The sequence below is a fragment of the Manis pentadactyla genome, chromosome 10 (assembly GCF_030020395.1).
Source record: "Manis pentadactyla isolate mManPen7 chromosome 10, mManPen7.hap1, whole genome shotgun sequence".
NCBI classification, from domain to species: Eukaryota; Metazoa; Chordata; class Mammalia; order Pholidota; family Manidae; genus Manis; species Manis pentadactyla.
The window spans coordinates 117,135,986-117,158,577 of NC_080028.1; the positions used below are offsets into that span (position 1 = coordinate 117,135,986).

The 22,592-nt window shown below is 36.3% G+C and overlaps 1 protein-coding gene across 7 annotated transcripts; it reads right to left on the reverse strand.

Annotated features, from left to right (window-relative positions):
* Positions 1-1,652: 1,652 nt before the first annotated feature.
* On the reverse strand, positions 1,653-21,610 carry TSPAN19 (tetraspanin 19). Of its 7 annotated transcripts, XM_036890043.2 has the most exons (12): positions 21,502-21,536; positions 19,266-19,303; positions 18,068-18,097; positions 17,684-17,813; positions 15,065-15,158; positions 14,906-14,978; positions 12,036-12,160; positions 10,179-10,253; positions 7,045-7,155; positions 4,927-5,070; positions 3,917-4,000; positions 1,653-3,132 (listed from the first exon to the last, which is right to left on the reverse strand). In XM_036890043.2, exons 5-12 carry the CDS (start codon positions 15,128-15,130, stop codon positions 3,064-3,066), a joined length of 747 nt encoding a protein of 248 aa, XP_036745938.1. In that variant the 5' UTR covers positions 15,131-15,158; positions 17,684-17,813; positions 18,068-18,097; positions 19,266-19,303; positions 21,502-21,536; the 3' UTR covers positions 1,653-3,063. The 7 variants fall into 7 exon arrangements, with proteins under 7 accessions (XP_036745938.1, XP_036745939.1, XP_036745936.1 ...); XM_036890044.2 differs by lacking the exon at positions 18,068-18,097 and having other exon boundaries at positions 4,927-5,064; positions 21,502-21,539; XM_036890041.2 differs by lacking the exon at positions 18,068-18,097 and having other exon boundaries at positions 21,502-21,539.
* Positions 21,611-22,592: the final 982 nt, after the last annotated feature.

The following is a 22,592-nucleotide window of genomic DNA, read 5'->3' on the forward strand; positions in this document are numbered from 1 at the left end:
AAATATCCCTAGCCTTGAATTTCTTGTAGGCTAGTGGGGGATGCAAACACATAAATCACTTCAGTAAGATTTTTAAGGAGTTAGTGGGAAATAAGTTAGCATCATGATACTTCTCCTACAGTCTTTCCCAGCTCTGTAAATGGTTACTCAATCCTTCTAGTTACTCAAGTCATCTTTGACTCTTATTTCTCTCATTTCAAACTCTGGGCAATTTCTGATGACTCCACCATAAAATATACACAGAATCTAATGGCTTCTCACCAACTCTCTCACTTCTCTGTGGCCAAACTAACCACCGGCTCTTAACTGGATTATTAAATAAAGACCAGTCTGTTCTGCCTGCTTCCACATTTATGCCTTGTAAATAATTTCTAAAAAATTAGACTGCTTCTAAGGCAACACAAGTCTATTTATGTCACTTGCACAAAACCCTGCCAATTGCTTCCCATTTCACTCAGTAAAATCCAACGCCCTGAACTTGGCTAAAGTCTGTACAAGACGTCTTTCCCCTTTTGACCCCTTTGGTGTTCCTCCCCAGCCTCCCAGTCCCCCACTCACTCCACTCTAGCCATGCAGCCTCCTTCACTTCTTGAACTCAAAATGTTCACTTTTGTCTCCAGTCCTCATTCCTTCCTACCTGCTGTTTCCTCTTCCTTGCAGTGTTCTTTCCTTATTCTCTCATCTTTCCTCAGAAGTCATTTTCTCCCTGTGGCCTTCTTTGTACATCCTATTTTAAACAGCAATCCTCCTAAATCCCCAACATCTTTATTCTACTGCCCGACTTAATCTCTTCTCTAGAGCACTCCCCACCGTCTGACACAATAGTTGTTTATGCTTTGTTGTTTGGCTCCCCTGACTTGCATGTAGCCTCCATGAGGGCGATGATTTTGTTTTGTTTTATTATACTCACTACTTTTTCTCCAGTACTTGGAACAGTGCTCAACTCGTAGCAGTTCCTCAATAAGTAGTTGTTGAATGAATGACTCTCCTTTTTGATGTGCTCTCTGATCCTCTAAGGCAAACTTAGGCATTCTCTTTTGATAAAAATTATCACATATATGACATTTGCTCACATGTCAGGAGGTGTGCTGACTCTGAGTTTGACTACAGGGATGGGGCTGGCTACCTAATTTACAGAGCCCAGGAAAAAATGTAAACATAATGTCCCTTGTTCAAAAATTATTAAGAATTTCAAGTTGGCAATTGCCAAGTATCTAACCAAGTCTGGGACTCTTCCAAGGACAGGTTATATGCCCCTGAAGCCAACCCTGTATGGGAAGTATATATGTATTTCTTCCTCTCCATATCCCAACAGATAGCGATGCTCCTGGTGCAGAGTAGGTGCTTTATGAATGCTTGTTGATTGAGTGCTGTATCCTTATCTAGGAGGATTTGCAAGTATTCCACCTGCTTAGTACCATTACAAAATAGCCCTAACTTTTGGAAACATTGTTAAAATGTGGAGTCTGTAGCAAGTTCCATGTATTTTGTATGCAATAAGACAGTTTGAAGGGGAAGGCAGGATTAGGTGTGGCCCTAAATTCTAACTCATTGTTTCACTTCTGACCCACATTGATTTTCAGTACTTTCTAAAGTTTCCTTCTAATTAATTAGAAAAACAAGATTAATAGAGGGACATATTTTATCTTACCAAATAAGTCTTTTATTTTTTTCAAGGTATAAAGTAATGTCCTTCAAGACAGTTTTCCCTAGAACCATAAAGATAATAGATTCAATTAGTGGTGCATGTATTTTGTGGATTGAAAGTATTAACTGAAAATAGCCTAGTATCTAGTGATCCTTTTTGTTTCCTTGAAGCAAAAACAAACATATATAATCAAATCACCTATAATATTTATTTGGTTAACAATAAGTTACCTTTCAACTTATAAGTAGTGCAGAATTTTTTTACATCAGTGGTGTATTTTAAAGAGAATGAGAATTTGCAAATGAACTTTAAATCCCAAGAGGATTTTCTTTAAAGAATAGAAGGCATGCCTATTTACAGACTGTTTTAGAGAAAATGGTGATTCTATTTTCTGTGCCAAGTTAAAAAAAAAAGCCCAGAGGTCTCTGAAATCTGCAATGTACTGGATACATGGATAAAAAGAGATATGATTGAATTAGTAAATGAAAGTGAGCCTTTTATAGGAGAGAGAGCAACACAGAATCTTCAGGTAATCTATCCTTTTTCATTTCCTAAAAGTTAAGCCAGCATTTTGCTATAAAGGACAACAATGGTATGGTAATACCTCACATCTGTATAGCACTTTTTATTTTTCAAGGGACTATTTTTCTGTTATCACAATAACATTGTTAGGAAAATAGAACGGCTAAGTTATTTTTATATCCCTCAGAGAATTGTGCATGTGCACACTGAAAAAAACTTAAGCAAAAAGAGAAGAAAATGAGGACTGAGTAAAGAGTATGAGAATTCAGTGATCACTTAGAATAGATTATTTTTGCTACTGTAAAAATTTATTGAAATTTTAACATTTTATTACTGTCACTAAATTACATCCAAATCTATAAAGTTTTAAGTTTATTAGCCCCTTACGAGCATTATCAGAAGACAGAAATAAATGATTAATTCAGCATAAAGGTCAGTATCATGATGATTTTCAATCTTTCTTTTAAATCTCTCATAAACCAGTATTATTTTCTTAAAATTTACAAATGCAAGGTACATTTTATAACTGCTTGTTATTATTAACTATCATAACTGCTATTTTCTGAATATACAGGTATTTTTTTCTACCTAAGAAACTCAAAACAACTTCATCACATTTTGAATTCAGTGTATACGATGCTATCCTCTGAATTCAAAGAATAGCTCAGGGTAAAGTTCTGAAATGCCAAATTTGATATTTTGAAAAACCAAATTAATAAAAATTTTTGGAGTTACTTTATAGTATTCAGTAATTCTGTGTTACATATAAACAATAACTTGAATAAGCCCTACACTTAATTGATAAAATTCAAAACTTTTTTTGGAATAAAAGAATGTGATGTGATTATTTTGAGAATTAACTGGCTTCTTCTGGGAAAATTAAAATTCAAAGATCACATTTCTGCATATATCCTATTCTTGATGTGTCTGAAGAAAGAAACAGTTAATGAGACTTGCAAAACCTGGAAGAAAAGGAAATAATAAGATATCAAAATGTAATCAATAAGAATAATTTGTAAAGTTAACACTTACTATATAATCACCAAAATGCATGCTGTAGAAGAAAAAAGATCAAAATCAAAAAGGGAAAAGATGAAAATTACATAGTAAGGTACATATGGTTGTGAGTTAGAAGTCTTCAGAGTGAGTCGTCTAGCATAACCCAGCTGTCACTAAGGTCATTTATAGAGGGGACTAAGGAATAGATTGTTCAATTTCAATTACATGGGCTGTCAGTGGGGTAGAGGTCCTGATGAATGGCTGATCTGCTTTTTATTTCATCATCTAACTATGTCATCAATCCTATAAAACGGCCTCTGACACACAGTAGATGTTCTCCCCCATACAAAGTTACTGAATGAACCAATGAATGCATGAGTATGTGATTGAATAGATTTCCTAATGTCAAATATCTGCCAAGATTTCACAAGTTTGCCACCTTGCAGATTGCCCAACATGGTGCTCTCACAGCTGAGATATGAAATATTATTATTTTACATCACAAAGCAATGAAATCACTGTCCATCAGGATGACCACCTACTAACAGGCTCTCCCCATTCGGCTGATTTAAGGGTATCACCTTCAGCTAAGATCTACACCTCTCCTGGTTGTAAGTAGTCTTAAGGTCCAGACTCCAATCAGATTAATTTGTCAGATTAGGTCTCCACCTGGTTGTTCTGCTGTTTATTCTGTATATTTTATACCTAATATATTTTTTTCTTTTATACGTATGAACAAAATCTTACCTCTGAAGCCAAAAGCCCAAAGTTAATTCCAATTAATGTGAAAGCATTAGCATGAAACCATGTGCTGATTTTATTTTCACAACCCTAAGAAAAAAGAAGATACTTAGATTGATTTGGAGAGGGAAATGGTTTTATACATAATTCTATTACAAAGAAGAAGAGATACATGGATTAGTCATTTACCCAAGTGTAAAAGCAAGTCAATGACTAACCTGACCCTGAACTTTGTAGCCCAGGGAGCTTCCTATGACAGGAGGACTCCTCAGCTGCTAATTGTAAAGTTGCTAATATGTTGCCATGTAACTGAACCAGAAATATATTAAGTTTTGACAGGGATCTTATTTTCTGAATACTATAATTCAATAGGGTATATACTACCCCCTACATAACTTTTTCCCAAATAGAAGAAACTTTAAAAAAATAATACTCTACTTATCTATGAGTGAATTATGTAACTGAAAGATACATAAAATCAGAATAACTTCAACATATCAACTATATAAAGTATCAAAATTTGGGGGGATGGAAACCCTTAGTTTATCAACATCCCATACCTGTAAATAGGAATTGCTCCAGATGAACCTCGACTCTTGCGTCTGCCACATTTATCTGAAGGTGGCTTTTGTCACTGCCAGGGTCCCCTCCCTTCAGTTTTGCCAATCCTCATACTTTTTTACTTTTGGCATTACCTCTCCCTTACCAAACCTATACACCAGGGATTTGCCAAAAATGTCTCCTATCTCTGCAGGGATTTGGGAAGGAGGGTTGGGGAAAAAGACTTTGGTATCCCAAGTTCTAGGAGCACCTGGATCACATACTCCCATAAAGTTTATTTCATTTACTATATACCTGAAATGATACTACAATTCAGCAAATTATAGGTTCAGTTTCATAAAGTAGCTTAAGAACAACTTGAATCACATTGCTTTTATATTAAAAAATTGTTCTGAAGTCTAAATTGACTTGCAAAAAAAAGGCACTGTAAACACTCAGAGAAGGCTTATCTTTACCTCTAAGTAAGTTGCATTCAGTGGCTCATCACAAAACCACTCTCTTAATGTAGAATTTGTGCAAGAACATGGCACCTGTTCTGAATTTTCTTTATTCTTATTCTTTATCCAGTCTGTGTAATTGTGTTGGCCACAACACTGTAACTAGGAAAAAGATTCTATGAATATTCCTATAAATCATTCAAAATGCAGTTAATTATAATTTTCATGCATAATAAAGTATTTTTTGTGATGAAGATAATTTGTTAATTTATTCCCCATTGAAATGTAGTGAGTTAAACAAGTACATACAGTTTTGTTTGTTCATTTAATGCATTACTTTGTTGCTGGTATTGCTGTTAATTAGAGCTAAAGATCTCTCCTCATATAAGTGGGCTATGTTTGGAAGAAATTGTGGTATCTGAATTTATCTTATAGGAGCCCAGGATGAAGATAAACTTGATTTACAAACTATAAACTATGTTTAGGGCCAGTACGTAGAAGAAAGAATCACCTTAGCCATATCTTCCTCTCACCTATAGCAGTTCTCTTTATATTTATGCAGAATATGTTGCCGTGTGTGTTTAGTGTACATAGGGAGATATATGGTTATTTTTACTTTCTTAGGATTTATATGAGATGTTAACTTTCAATTTTGTATTGTGTGAAAAGCTGTCACAAAAAAACAAAAAAGATGATAAGGACAATAGTCACAGAGATGATCAAACATCTAAGCATTGTCTCATTTCTAATCCTATAGGGTTGAGTTGGATGGATATGAAAGAATCAGCTTATATTTTTGTCATTTAGAAAATAAGAGAAAGTTAAAGTAAGTATTTCATTGTTTTCTAAACTTGTTATTGGAAGTTGTAACATCAGTACCACCGATGCCACAATTTGTCCCAGCAATTTTGGAACAATCTTGGAATGCTGAAAATGGTGCTCTAGAGTTTGGGTAATGAAAATAAGTTTGACCAGTCAAACCTACATGTACTATCTCAATTATATTCGTAGCTAAAACTATAAGCTTGATTCTCATTAATGGAAGTGATGTCATCCATAGAACTGTTTTCCTGTGTCTCAGCTGCCTACCATGGGAAGGTTCAATCCCCTGCTATTAGTCACAGTGCAATGTGAAAATGCAGTACATGCCCAGATCACATATATTAGAGGAAAAGCAAGATAAGTAAAAGCACTTTTAACTAGATTTTGATTCTCCTAAAATGCGTATCTGTTATTACATGTACTAAAAATAATGAATTATGTGAGGCACCTAAGTTCGCAGTTAAGAGGACGAAACCTAGTGCCAGACTGTCTGGCAGTGAGTCTTGCCACTGATTAGCTTTGTGGCCCTGGGTAAAGTTACTAAATTTCACTGTCCCTCATCTGTAGAATGAGGATAACAGCTTTGCCACCTTGGGTTGGGAGGATTAAGTGAGTTAATATAAGCACTTACAAAAAGGTCTGGCACTATGTAAACGGCTGCTATTTTCTTTATCAAGCACTTACTACGTTCCAAGTGCTTATCTATTCCTGTAAACTATTTGGCTGACAATACCCATTCCTGGGCCTGCCCAGAAAAATCTGAACTGTGAAATAATCATCCTAACAACATTAGCTCTCAAGTATTAGCTGCTTACTATGTCCCAGATCCAAGACTTTCTATACATTTACAAATCAGTTCATGTATTCTTGCCAGCCAGAGTAAGGATTATTCTGCTCATTTTACTAATACAGAATCTGAAGTTAAGAAGGTTACTTGTTCAGGGTCACAGAGCTACTACCTGGCAAACCTGGCATTCAGGCTCAGAAAACCACATGCCGTTCTGTGGCCCGCAGGGGCTGTGCTCAGGCGTCTCTCCCCCCGGGTGTGCCAGTGCAGATCAGCCCACTGGACAGAAGACCACCAGCACTTTCACAGGTGAAACCACGTGCGAATGCACATCAACCCAGAAAAGGAGATATAATGATGTTACAAAAGGAGGATAAGTGGGAACATTGCTATTCCACCCAGTTTGTCTGAAAGTAATACAAGAACTGCTCATTCCTCTGCCGCTGTCCCCTGCCCTTCCTGTCTCCCTATCCAATTTTGTTCACATTTGATCTCCAATTTTTAGTTTTATGCTATGTTTTTCTTACTGTTTTCTGTAAAGTATTCAGAATAGTCCACTTGGGTATGTCTTCAGGCATATCTTGAGCTCCATACTCGGAAATGACTAAATCAATTTCATCATGCCATACTTGCTGAACCTGTTGAAAGTTGTATTAAAAGTGAAAATTTGAGAGCAATGTTCCCTACTGTTCCTCATAAAAAGAGTATTCAAAGGAAGTTTTCTGCTTATTTCTAAGTGTTTTTTTTCCTTCAATTATTTTTAGCAGCCTGAGTGTTGAGACTTTTGTTCTTTCTCATCATGATCTATTGGAAGAATATACTAGACTTATTTTATGATTAGGAAGAAAGTCATGTGCTGTTCTCTTGAATATCTAGGTCAATTATTTTACTTATTTAATTATTTCTTCCTGTACCCTCAGGAAAAATTGTGAAAACCTTTGGAATGGACAAAAAAGATTACTATCTTTTCTTTGGAAACTAGGCTTTCTCTAGCACACCCTCAATGTCCTCCGATTCTGTGAGGGTCTGTACCTTTCATAGTTTTCAACTTACTTTAAAACTTAGTAATTTGTAGAAAACTATTGTTAGGCAAATGATTTTATTTTGTCAGAAAATTACAAGTTTTTCTTAGTGGGGGTGCAATTTATCCGTCCCCTTTTCAACCCTGTTCATTCTATCTATTAAGTGATGGCTTTTATAAGTGTCTTCTCTTTGGACTCTCCTTTGAAATGGTTTTTATATCTTACTGGTTCCCACATTAACCAAGATGTTAAGTAAAATAATTGACCTGTGTCTATTGTATATTTTATAAGAATGAAGATTTTTAATTTAAAAAATCCTTTGCCAATATTAAAACAAAAAAACAATCAGAGCTGAAAGTTTTGGAGAAAACTTTCAAAATGTAGATATTGCAGAGCTAAGTTTTAATAGTAACTTATTTAAGCATTTAAAAGTTTATATGACTTTCATAACTACTTCCTAATTTGGTCCTCAAAAATACCAAAAGGTAGAAAGGACAGATACTATCCCTATTTTATGAACAAGGAGATAGATAATAGGAGGATTTAATTATTTGCTTTGTTTACATGAATAAGGGGAAGGAGCTAAGGCTTTCAAATACGGTTCACTTGAGTTCTAATCTAATGATTTCTTATTGTATTACACTGTCTTTGAATTATGAAAACTAAACTGGTGGTATTACTCCAATAATTAAAATATGTGTACAGGTTAAACTCTTACACAGTTACTTACACATCTATGCTTTATTTAATACATCTATGATTAGAATGATGTAGTGTTATTTAAATCGATAAGTTATCTAACTTATTCTCTGAGTTCTAATTTGTATTCAGAATAGAATATGATGTTTTCCCATTTGATATTGTTGTGGGGAGGGGACTGACTTATGCCCTCATTCACTCTCTGAAACATTATTTGAGAGATCCATAGTGCACTTGAATAACCTTAGTATATAAATGGGTTTCATATATAATCTATGAGTACTTTATAAATAAAATTCTCTCATATATATTTGATTTGACAAACATCCTTTGAAGCACACTAAGTTAGCAACCGTAAATGGCCTAAAAGATTTAGAGGCTTGTAAGAGCTTAGTTCGGTTTGAATGTAGAAGACAAATCAGTGTAAACAAAGCCGTTAGCCCTGGGATCAGTTAATAAGTGTTTGAATCCAGGCTCTGTCATTGGGCGATGATATATTTTAGCAAGTGTTTCTCCTCTAAAAGCCTCAGTTCCTTGCTTTAGAAATAGGAACAAACAAATGCATCTCCAGGGCTTGTTGTGAGGGTCGATAATATCATACCTATAAAGTGCTTATCCCAGACTCTGGCACATGGTAACTATTGTTAAATGATAGCTCTTACTATCCTTAAAATAGGTGGAGAGGAGAATGTGACTAATACTTAAGTAAATCTGGATGACACTGATAAACTATATTTATGTGTTAAGAGTCTGTAATTGTCATTTTTAGGTTCTTTCTCCAGGTCCTAAACTTAGGGGCTGATGAGTAGGGATCTGGTGCTTTGCCACCAAAATAGCTTTACAGGACTCACTTGCTGTATATACACACATATGTGTGCGTGCGCGCACACACACACACACACACACACACACACAATGTTTGGCTGTGGAGAGAAGAAATTCAGGCCATTAACAATAGGCTCTGGGTGATTAGATATCCAGGGGAGATTCCAAGCACAGGAGAGTAAATGAAATTGGAGGGCAATGCTGTTATATACAGAAGATTTTGTTGGGATTTGCCTATTACTTAGGAGTCTATATAAAAAGAGAATTTGAAGGCTAGGACACAGGAATTAATCGCAGGCTCCTTCAAAATTAATTAGAGGGAGAAAGAGTGCTCTTCAGTAGCTACTTTATGACAGGAACTTTATAGGCCATCAGTTAATGATAACTGTATTAAAGTAGGAAGGTATTAACCACACTTTACAGTTGAAGATACAGGCTTAAGGCTGTGGAGTAATTAATTGATCTCTAGTCATCCACAGATCTGTATGACTTCAAGTCTTCCGTGATACAAAGACAGACCTGAGTGCCCCCAAACACTGAAGTTCTTAAGCAATTAAAAATAACCTACCTATTAAGGTAAGTTCTGTTACCAAAACTTCTTTTAGGCAACTTATTATGTGCTTTTCTTGAACTTAATTTGATGAATATAAATTTTGCTCAAATTAATTATATCACTCATGACCACACCTGTGCAAAATATATGAATTATTCAGCCCATCTTATTTAAATGAAATGGCTAAACTTCAAATTAGTACAAGACGAAAGATATTTCTTTATAAAAACAGAATATAATATAGTGACTGCGTTTGTAGTGGTAGCCAGGGTTGCCTGGGGGGCCAGTTTTGGATTCCCCACACTCAGCATCACCTCATCCCTGTCTCCTCATTCTTTATTATTTACGACCTTCCCATATTTTGCAGAGTAGGACAAGTTCCTCCAGCCCACCTTTCTTATCTGACTCTTGACCCTTTCCTGTATAGAATTCTAATACTTCCACTGAATCCTTTTTCCCTCCAAACACATTTACCATTAGCAATTAATATAGGATCACAGGTCTCAATCATTTAAAATATAGTTTTCTTTAGATTTCAAATAAAAGGATGATCTTTCCATACCTCCTTTTTTTGTGTGAAGATGAGTGCTGATAGTACCACCTGACCTCCAAAGGCCCACATTAACAGTGCTGCATACTAAACAGAGGGAGAAGAGAGATGACACTATGCTTCTAATACAGTTTTTAGTTGCTACAATGGTGGGAAAATCATATGAAATATACAGTCTTTATATATATATATGTATACACACACACACACACACACACACACATTGGTGAATTTTCCTGCCCTCATATCAAAGATTGAAATTATTCAAACAAAAAGGCAAAGAAAAATAATCATTGCACATTTGGTAGAAAGAGAGACATGATAGTGTTTCCTGAGAAGCTTAACAGACTGGTTGGTCTCATGAGGTTGCCGATGATACTGTCTTCATTCAGACCTAAACCTGTTGTAGAGGGGAACTCAGCTATCTGGACCTCCACTTAACACACCATTCTGTTAACACTAAGGAACTCTCTAAATTGTGACTTACTATGTAAACTGTTCCATCAAATACAAAATAACAAAAACCCAGGAAGTAACAAAAGCAACTGTAACAGTGAAGTCAAGTCTGTATGTACATTTGGACTATTCCTTTGAAAACTTGAAATATTTCTATCGAAAGTCAAATAAAATGATTTTCTCATGTATTCATTTATTTTTTAAAACTTATGGCCACTGCAGTTTTCTTCATTATAGCAGCACATAGTGATAGATACTACCTAGAGTTCACAATAATTTTAAAAGTTAGCAGTCTGAATATTTTACTGACTGAAATATACATGAGGGTGATTTGTTGTGAGGTGGCTAGACTCCAGGGTGAAATGATGGGGTGGCTTCCCGCTCTGCCTACAATGTTTCTGCCAGCGGGTCATATTCAGATGAAAAACAGGTAATGGTCATCAATAACAGACAGCCACTGGTCCCTATTTTGGGCATAAGTCCTTTGATTGCCATGTCACTGGGATCTCGTCTCTTTCAGGGGAGGGGCATGGCAGAGAAGGGGCTGTGGTGGTGGCTCTGGACAAATCCTTTGAATGAAGAGATCTGAAGGGACTAGGTGACCTGGGGAAACGGGAACTTTCATGGTAACCTGTGGAGACCAACAGCCAGTGTCCAGAGTGACCACCCAGATGCCCAGTGGTACATAAAAGCTAAGGATGTCTGCATTCTTCCAGGCAAGAGACACCATGGCTGCAGTCGAACTTTCCATCTGCTTGATTGGAGACTGCCTGTGAATTAAACCTGATTTGATTTACAGAAAATGTGAAAAGCTTATTTCACCTGTATCTGTGAATTGTGATCCATCCCTGCCACATACATGGTTACTGGCTTATGTTCAGGTTTATATTCCTGATCTTAATTTATCTTTTCATTTTACCTGCTGAGGGAGAGACAGTGTGCTAGCCAGATGCCAGACTCTGGTCTACTCAGCAGTCATATTTTCTCTTTTTTAAATAATAAATTCTGATCTCAGTTTTAAGTTAGCTTCCCACATGGCATGCCCACAGGGAGAAAACATGCTGACTAAGGACATGTTTTCTTTTCCTTGCTAAACTACTTTGCTTACTGACTTTAATGCCCTTTATTTGGTTAATTCTAGCTCACCCTAGGAGGCAGATTCCCACTGACTCTCTGTTGAAAATTAATATCTAAGTGTACATGTGCTGAAGTCCATATTTGATCCATGGAAAACTCACCAAGAAAATTCTACCTAGAAAAGTTTCTTGGGAGGAGGTGCTTCATTTGCCTTACTCCCAAGGGCACACTTGTGCAATGTTATGGCCACATAAATCATTATTGCTCATTTGTGTGGCTTGTACACTCAATATTGAAGTTACAAATTAATTCAGGTCATTGAAATAAAATACGTACCAGAATTAGGAGCCATCTGATTTCATTGTGAATTCCCAAAAAACCCAAGAGACAAAGGAGAACAGTAGCAGATCCAGTTCCAATCAAAACTTGAAAAACAGGTATTATCAACTGATTATTCTCATCTGTGGAAACCACAAAAAATAATTTATCATTAAGTGATGCTTATTTTCTCTTTAGTAATAAATGCAGCAGCCCACGGTTTCCCTAAACAGCTGCTGCCAAACCACTAGGACTTCTTTTCTCTCTTTTTTTAAACCTCATTCTACCACTTCTCACTTACTCTTAGCAACAATTCTTCTTCCTTTAATGGCATGATAGATAGGTTCTTCAGTCTCAGTGGCTCTCTTTACCTTTCCCCTATCTTCACTGTTTTCCACAAAAACAATTTCATAAAAATGACATTTTTTTTTTCCTAGGGTGAACTCTTCTTTGTTTAACGTACCTCCAACATTTTATGTATTTATTCATTCATTCACTCATTCATCAAAATGTTTTGGGTACCTGTCACGTGTGGGTTAAGTCTCCCTTGTATGAGACCCTGAGTTTATTGGTAGTAGGGCCTGTTAAAACTGTATTTTATCCTCTCCTGACCAAGACCGAGCTCTCTGTGCTGCAGACTATATATAATTATATACTCAGCAGACGGTTAAATGTTTATGCTATGACACAGACTGTAGAACGCTAAGCACTTAACAAGTATTTGCTTTAAAAAAGGAAGAATAACTAAATTAAATACGCCCTAGGTTTTATGGGAGGACAGCAGAGGCAGTGGTGTGCTGGAGTCAGCTTGCTCTGGCTCATAAAAGCCAACTGTTAAATTCTCATGAAACTTGTAAGCCAACTCAGTTCACATGGGCACCGTGAAATCAGCCATCGTGGGATTATTTAAACCACAGAAAACAGCAAATACCATAAATCAAGACTCCACTCCCAGAACCAGTTGTTAAACCACTGGGTACAAGCACACCTAATCCAGTAGGGGGCAATCTAACCGAAGGGAATACCCGAGTTTGGGCTTTAAATGATTAATTGGAAATATCTTGGTTGGAATAGTGGAAGCATTCTGAGACACGGCAGAGCAGAGTATGGGTAGGAAACTAAACTTGGCTGGCACTTACAGTTAAAGGCAGGTGACACCGGGAAGGTTTGTAGGGGCCAAACTGCACACTTGTGTGCTGTTGTCAGTCTTTCTCACTGGAATTAAGCTCCATGAGAACAGGACCATTACCTTTCTTGTACACCAGTGTACCCTCAGCTCATGGCATAGTGCCTAACATGCAGAAGATGCTCTATAAATATTTGTCACATGAGCATAAAATGACAAAGGGGAGGCAGAGGAAAGCTTTTAATGCTAGATGGTTAAGTTTGCATTTTAAAGGACTTGAGTGATATTTGGAAGATGGCTGAGAAAGGAGATCAGAGCACAGGGCTGTTGGAAGCTGTTACTGAGGCAGAAGGTAAATGGGGCTTCAGGTGGCATGGTGTTATTACAAAAAAAGAGGTGAAGAAGAGATCAATTAATTGGAAGGTGCAGATAATGGGGAGAGGAGAATCCAATGTTTCTTGTCTCAAACTGGTTATTTTCAATTCTGTGTCTTGAAACCATGAGATTTCACTGTTTTAAATACATGATTTGAAAGAAACAGAACTTAAAAAGTAAGTTTCTGACTACCTTTGCAGAAATTTTTTCACAACCAAGTATATTAAGGTTAATGATAATTATCTTTAAGTGGCATAGTGGAAGGAAAGAAAAAAGAAAAGAAGATGACTTTTACTTCACCTTAATTACTACATTATTAAATTAGATACTGTACAGGAAGTACTTAGCCCAGTGTCTGGCATAGTCAACACTACATAAGTGGGAGCTACTATGCCATTATTCTGGGGAAGGAAAGGAGAAACAGAAAAGTGGTCATAACATCTCCACACACCCATTTACTCCGTGCAAACTGTTAATGCATGCACACATCGTGAATACTTTTCCAGATCAAATTATACAAACAGAAGAAAGATACCAGATACTTAGGTATAGGTAAAGTTTAGCTAAATTATTCAATACACTTTGTGTATTGTATTTGGGTGCACTTTATCACCCATTAAACTTAGCTTTTTATTTAGCTTTCTTTTTCCTAAATTTTTTTTTTGGTTATATATGTAATAATTAACAATGCTGTTCAATAGTACTTACTGAAATAATGGGTATGTTCTTTATCTGTGCTATGCAATATTTAGGGAGCCAATACCCAATAGCCTCACATGACTAGTAAGTACTTGAAATGTGGCTTTCTTCCGTCCAACCAAGGATATGTATATGAAAAGAACACTTAACCTATAAAACTTCAGTTCATAGCCACCACGGCATACCACGAAACGGTAAAAAATAAAGGCCAAAAAAAATCTAAAGTCTTTTTTAGTAAGTTAAATAAATTCAATTATTTTGTGCATATTTAGGGAACATTATATTTTATTTTTAACCATGTGGTGGTGAGAGTAGATGGTAACTGAGCTTTAAAAGACATTTTCTAACTTGGGCAGTGAAACACTTCGTCTCCATTATCTTTTCAACTCTACAGATCTGTGAAGGTCTGGAGTTTAGCCGAATAATCCAGTCTTCCTTTAGCTCTTGTCCAGCAAATGTCCCTATCTCTGTCTCCCCAAAATTTCTCTTTATTTTGGCCTGGGATTTAAGTCTTACTATTTAATGGTGTTTCTAAAACTAATTGACAAAGACCTTCGGAGGGGAAAATTGGACCATACTTAATGAATTTTTGAGAAATGCTGCCACCTGCTGAATAAACCATGTATGCAATTATTTAAAACGGAATGTCTGGTTTCATTCAGAGAGCAAAAGAAAAATAGATACATACCCAAAACTGTGAAAAAATTATTTCTATCTAATAAAAGCCATGCACCAAATGCCATGAGTAAAAGTCCAAGAACCTACAGAAAAGACAGTGATAATTTTTTAGTAACTGCCAATAAAACATATTGCATTTTCTTTACTAAATAATTATGAAGATTCTTACCAAGAAAGCACCATTAATGAGATAAAGAAAGTATTTAAAAATTAATGTTTTGTTTTTTCTTAACATTCTTGTTTCTCTTCAGATATTGATGATTCTGAAAAGATAACAAAACAACTTTTACTATAAGCGCTCAGCACGGTAACAACTTTAAATAATTCTGCCTACTCATGTCAGTTGCACATTTTTCTTCACACCAGTTGTGTAACATTCCTGTTTGCCCTCCTGAATATAAGGACATGTTGAAGATATCTTGAAAATTGCACTTGTCTTCTCTACCTAGACAGTTCAGACCAAAACGACATTTATATAACATGTCAATAGCCACCTTACTGAACTTCTTTGTTTTCAGAAAGTAAAATATTTTGTTTCTGGGTTGAACACACCTTGTTCTCCTTGCTGGAAAGCTTTCTTTTAATTCTGCCTGTCCCTTTCTTTCCCAAAATAATGTTAGTGTCTCATTGAGGTCTTGCTTTAGAAGTTCTGTCTAACCTCCATTTGTTACCTCTTTATATTTTCCTTTACTTGTCTTTCTTCCCACATAGACTCTCAGATCCTTAAGCAGGAAGAGTAGGTCTTGCATATCATTACATTCCCAGAGTCTTTTCACACAGCAAGTACTCAATGGGTGTCTGTTGAATGAATTAATGAGCAGATGGATTAAATTATTTAATCAGTCTATAATTTAGTTTGGTATACAGTGTAAGAAAAAGAGCTAACTTATTTAAGATTGTGTTAATTAAAAATTATTTTCCAAAGAGCCAAATTTCATAAAACTTTTATGGAAAAACCAACATTTAACCCATTGGTTTTTAGTGCTTTGTTCAATATGAAGTTTCAAAATTTCCCTGGACATGTTCTGAGTTTTCTCTTTTCCTTCATCATTTCATTTCTAGCTAGCACCATACTTTACAAAGTGCACTTTACAGTGTTGTGGTACATACAGTGCGTGATTGACATACTGAATTCAGATGTAATAAGAGCAATTTGGAGCTGTTTGTCTCCAGGTAGGAAGAAACCAATCTGTTTGTTGAACTGAAGGATGCCTTGGAAAGTGGAGAATTAAGAGATGTCTCAGTTAGAGTCCCTGCACTTCCTTCTCTACGTTGACCAGAGGCGACGTTCCTCCCTAAAGCTCCCAAGGTTCTTATTCCCAGCTAAGGAGTCTCTCCAGGCTTTGTCCTCCAGCCTCTACTTTGAACTCTCCTGCTGTCATTTGGTTTCTCTAGTTTCTGTTCTCTAGTTTCATTCTTAGGCACCTGCGGTGTCTGGCCTATTTGGATGGGGCATTGAGCTGGAAAGACTGCCTGACTTTTATTTCGGTTTCTTCCCAAGATGTGTAGGCCTTGGGAAGGCCTCAATTCTATTTATTTGGCTTCAATTCTATTTATCACAGCATATGAGAAAGCTGTGATCTCCTACAACCTGAACACGTTCTTAGGCCCAAAGTCCTGGCCTCTGTCTGTGAATAAGAAAGAGAAAGATGACTCGTGATCAGGATTGCTCTGTAGTAACTGATGTGAAATGTTGAAGGCATAAGCTGGCAGCTGATTTGGTGATAATTAGCATACTAGAGTCTAGGCTAAAATGCTTTATCAAAGGACCCAAATACAAAAATAAACTGAAGTTTATTGTTCTCTCAGTCCAAGGTTGGTAACTGGGTCTTTTCTAGGAAATCATCTTAGGAACTTGGGGCTTGCCTTAGCTGTTCAATATATGACTTCCAAATTTGCTCAGGGTGTCCTCCTTTACAGGCAGCAGAAAGGAAAAGAAGATGAGTAAACTCAGACAAGCATCTTGTAGGGAGCTGAGGTGGAAATTGCACACTTTTCTTCTGCTCACGTGGCACTGGCACATACTTAGTCATGGGGCACTTCTCAGCTGGAGGCGGAGGCAACTATGTGCCCAAGATGAAGAGAAGGAGTCAATGAAAAATGGGAGGAGCCCAATAAAGCACCTGGCAGGTAGGAAAGGGCTTTATAAGAGACAGAAGGAAAAGAGGGCTTGGAGACGGTGTTAATATGCTTTACTGTGGAAAAGAAAGACCCAAAGGGGATCTGGAGGATTCCTGCAGGATAATAAAAGGATACTGAGAAGCACTGGGGATAAGAAATTGGGAAAGAAAATGTTCAGAAAAAAATTAATAAATTTCATGAATTTAATATATAATAATTGAGCTTGGATTGGTAGAAGATCTCTTTGTGGTTAATCTCTGGAAACAGAGTGCAGACAAATGGATAGCAGAGGCCATACAGACTTGGGAGTCACCCATAGAGATGCATGCGAGTGCACCCATCCATTTCATGGTAACTAATGAAAGAAGAGGGATTGGCTACAGGTAAAAATGAGTAGAGGTTGGATGGGAGAGAATGATATCATTAGGAATTTGGATTTTTTTTAAAGCAGACTTACAAACTCATGATCTTAGGAAAACCAACAGAGGAAGAACTTTCTAAAATGGTGCTCCGTGATACAGAGTTCAAAAACAGTGAGAAGGCTGGCAAACGTGGCAAGGATGATGTCATGGTAACTTCAAAACACCTGTGTTCTTGTCCGATTGGGCTGCTAAAATGAAATACCACAGACTAGGGGGCTTAAAAACAACAAATGCTTATTTCTTACCATTCTGAAAGCTGGAAGTCTGAGATCAGGGTGCCAGCATGGTTGGGTAAAGGTCTTTTTCCGGGTTTCAAACTTGTTCAATCCTCACATGGTGAAAGTGACTGGATGGGGCTGGAGAACTCTGTGGGATCTTATAAGAGCATAAATCTCATTTATGCAGGATCCATCCTCATGACCTAATCACCCACCTCTTAAAGGTCCCATCTTCTCACACCATCACATTGGGTGTAAAGATCCCAATATGTGAATTTTGAGAGACAAACATTCAGACCATAGCAAGCAGTGCACGTTAAAGAGTTAGAACACAACAAACAGGGTGTCTAAGCAACGACTCGAGGAAGCCCACAGCCATGTTTGCACCCAATGGTAAGAGGAGATGCTCACGTGCGGAACTTCTCAGCCTCAAGCCACATGCTGAAAACCACACCAATGAAAATAAAGATGTGTTAACACAAAGATATACAAGTTAGTGCAATTCCTATTTAAATACCTGTAATGTGAGAGATCTCTATTTTCTTTTGCTATAGACAAATAATTTATTTTCAACTTAATCAAATAAGATCCTAGTGGTATATTTATTTTGTTCATTTCCAGATTAGTTAATGGTCCAACAGCAGAAAAATTTTTTTTTCAATAGTATAAATGTTATAGGTAAGGACAATTTACAACAGTTCACCTATTCATTTTTCACTAATTGATTAAAACTCTAATTACTTTTTGTTGTTTTTAAGTTCCTTCTAAGCACTAGGAAATGGGAACAGAAAAGTGAATAAATAAGACAGACTCTGAAGGAGTCAAATATTAAAACCCGTGGCCAACTCTGACTTAGGTGGTGGGGTTGTAGAGGGGCAGGGAATAAAAGGAGCTGGGAAGTCTCAGAGAGGTGGTAACCTGAAATGCCCCTTGAAGGCTGATTAAGAAGGTCCCAGTCAGACAAAAAATGGGATAGAGGTAGCAAGATTTCAAAACAGATGGAACACGGTGTTCCCCGTTTTATAGTGAAGTGCATGAGGGCAGAAGTCTGAGTAGCAGGAGATGTTAAGATAAGGCTAGAGAAATAGACTCAGAAAAGATTGTGAAGGATCATGTACGTATGCTTTGCTAAGAAATCATTTTTACTTTTCTGAAGATAGTGGGGAACCATAATTCTATCATTTGTGTGAAAGTCAAATCAGAAAAAAAAACCTAACTCAGAGAAATACTTTACAAAGCTAATGCACTAGGTCATAAGAAATTAATGTGGTCTAAATTGCAAGGTAGCCGCGGGGAATGGAGAAGAGTACCAGGAAATAAGAGATACAGTCGAAGTAGAATTGCCAGCATTGGGATGTTGCAAAGAGGCAAAGATGAAGCTTGAACCCAGGTCTATAGCGTTTAAATACTTAAGCTATTAACATTATCCCATATTCTACAATGTTATTTCTATTGATTGCCCAGACCATCACATTTTGCCTCTTAGGAGCTATTATGCTGCTATCACCAGTATTACTAATGAGGAAAGAGACTCGGTTGTAAAATAACTTCCTTGAATCCACGTAGTTAATGTGTGGTAAGACTGAGATTCAAACCCAGAGATACAAACCATGCTCTTGCTACTCTTTCCAGCTCCAATGTCATCATCTGTCAATAGAGATTATAACACTACACAGTTCAAAGGGATATTGTGAAAATTAAAGGAGATTGTTTGTAAAGTACTTAGTCCAGGACCTGGCTAAATGTTACCTATGCATCTCATCATACCACATTTTAGTATAGAAATACTAAGATTATACAAAGGAGGTTGGGAAATGAGATGAGAACTATGGGAAAGTGATGGACTCAAGTAGGTGGTGATGTCAGCTGCAGGGACAGAACACAGAACATTAGAGAAGGAACTTGAGAGTTTGGGATAGTCTTTAAATAGAAAAAGAGAAGCAGAGGTCTAAGAATCCAACACTGTAGGTCACATACTAAAAATATTATTATCCAATAATCACTCTCAAGAAAATAAAACAAACAACCACCTGCTATGTAGCTATTTAAGTACTGCCATGATATTCTGGGATATTTAAATTATATCATGGTCATATGAAACCAAGACAGCTGTTGAAGAATGTTATTAAACTAATCACACCACTCAATTAACATTTTCAAAGAAATCTTAGCCTTGCCAGATAGCTGAGGAACAAATAGTTATCTTTCATTCTTTCATTCCCTCCATAAATATTGATTATGGGCTCTCTAAGAGAAAGATGTTGTAATAGGCCAATAGGTATAAGCCAACCAGTCTTGTAGATGATTTCCAAATAAGAGTAAATTTAATGAAAAGAAAGTTATTTATTAAAAAGAAGAAAGAAAAACCCTACTCAAGTTGAAAGGTTAGGGACAGACTAACATACTCAATTTTGGGCTGTAATTCCTAGGAAGATTACAATTAAATAGATTTCAACTAAATGCTGCATATTTACAACAGTTTCTAGTTAAATTGACTTATATAACTATTTGAGATCATTGTTGTATTTTTTGCTTAATTTGTGATATTAATTAGTGATAGCTATGTTATGACTAACTGATAGTTTTCTTCAAAAGTAAAAAAATAACATGAGACTATAACATGTAGCAACCATGGATTAATTTATCTTCAGAAGAACTTTCAATATTTTTCTTTTTTGCTATCAATTTGTTTAACAAAGTAATCTTTTAGAAGGAAAGCAATTTAGACATCATCTTCAAATTATTTGATTACTAAATTAGCTACTTAAACTTAGTTTTAGAAATTAATTGATTACTAATAGATTTGATATTCTTTAGGAAACTCTTAAATAGTTTTATAATTACAAATAAAATCATCCTTAAGGTTTTTAAATACGAATTTTAACATAATATGGTAACCTGAGCACTTCAAATGAAGAGTTTGAATACTCTATGAATCAACAATACTAAACTAAAAAAAGAAAAAAATGCCACCTGAGATAGACTTTAAATTTAAGTTAGATCTAAATATAGTTAGATCTGAAACCAGAAGTAGTTTATTTTTGAAAATCATCTTTTTTGAATGGAGTACTAATATCTATTTTTTAATGACAAAAGTCTACTGAGAACTCCATATTATTAATTCTTATTGTTACCAGGAAATAGTGTATTTTTTTCAAAGCTCAGTGAAATGTTTGCTTTTAGCCTATTGTAATGTCATGTACCTTTTACAATTATTTTTAGCCACTTCCTTGTGTAATTTAATGCTTTGTTTGCAAAGTTTAAGAAAGTTAAAAGCAGTAATACTAAAGTAAAACGAAATTTAGTTATTAACTAAATGAAATTTCACATTTCATACACTATATATTTATATATTTGCTTCAACAAAAAAAACTTTGATGAATTAATTGTTAAGTGAAAATTAAATAACATGATGTGTGCTTAAACTTAAAATTTTACATTAAAATAGTGGATGTCACCGTCAAGATTTTATAGTAACACATATTCCAGAAAGTAATTTTTCAAATTTCTCATCCCACAAACCCACTCACTCAGAGGTTTTTGATAGTCATTGAGTGACATTTGATTGATTTTTTTCTTTCTTAAAAGAAACTGTTGTCATGGAAGGCAAAACGTTTGTTGGCTTTCCTTCCATACTTACAGACCCAGAAATCACTCTTAGGATTAAGGTTTTGTGGAATAAACAATTTACACATGAACAACTTAACATTCACTAGATGCAAGTAATAAATATAGACAAATCAAAAACAATTTAAAGATCAGGTTACCTTTCCTTGGGTAATTGTAACAAAATGTGATTTCTCTGTTAACTGCTTTCCAAAGTTATTTAAATCTTAAAAACCTACCTGGAGAAAATTCTGTTCCTCACCCGGGTCCTGAGATTCAGCGTTTAATTTCGAAGCGAAGTAGTTTGCCCTACTGGCGCACCGTACGAAAGGCCGCCCCGTCTTCTTTGGGATTGGCTGTTACCGTGGTTACACTTTGTTTGGAGGCTCTGGGCGCCGTTTTACAACCGGCGGGTGGATTTAGCCGCCTGGTGGGTGAGGAGACGCCCCGGGGTCGGGGTCGGGGTCACGGGCCACCAGGCAGAGCCCCGCGAGCGCCGGCCAAGTGGGGCTCGCCCTGCCCAGGCCAGGCCGTCGGGGCAAAGCGGGGACGGCGGGCTGGGGAGGCTGAGGGTCTGAGGGGCTCGAGGCTCCCGTTAATTGTGGAGATTTTGTAGCTCACTCAAAACTGGGAGATCGACGCTACCAATTATTTTTCCGCACCGTAAGTGATAGATCCCTTCTCCCTCCCTCCCACCTTCCATTCCCTCTTTCTTTCTTTTCCTTTGGAGGAGGGAGGTTATAGGTAAAACTGAGTATTTAAAACTAGCTTTTAAAATTGTATCAGGAGTGCATATTCTTGATTCTAACCTTATCAAGTGTCCCAACTTTTTCCAGAAAGTTTCTGTGTCTAAAAATAGTGTGTGTGGTTGCAGAAAAGAAATACTACTCTGCATATTTTTGCCACTTGTCTTGTTTAAATTATTCCTTCTTGGCTACCTTTCCACAGGATTACAGTAAATGTACCCATTTTTAAAAGGGCTTTTTATGGATCCGTCATAATTTACTTAACTGTTCTCTTAGCACTTAGGATATTTTAAATTTTTTTATTGAGATTCAAATCCAGTTTTAGGAAGTAATGTAGAAATATCCCTTGTACACTCTGTTCAGTGTCTCCCAATGGAAATATTTTGTCAACTGTAGTAAATATCACAACCAGGATTTTAATATTGATACAATCTGCTGATCTTACTCAGATTTCCTCCATTTTACTTCTAGTTATGTATGAAGTATGTTATATACAGTTTTTATCATCTGAATTTGTTCACTTATCCACTACCACAATCAAAATACTGGACAGTACCAAAACTACAGGGATCTCTGTTGCCCTC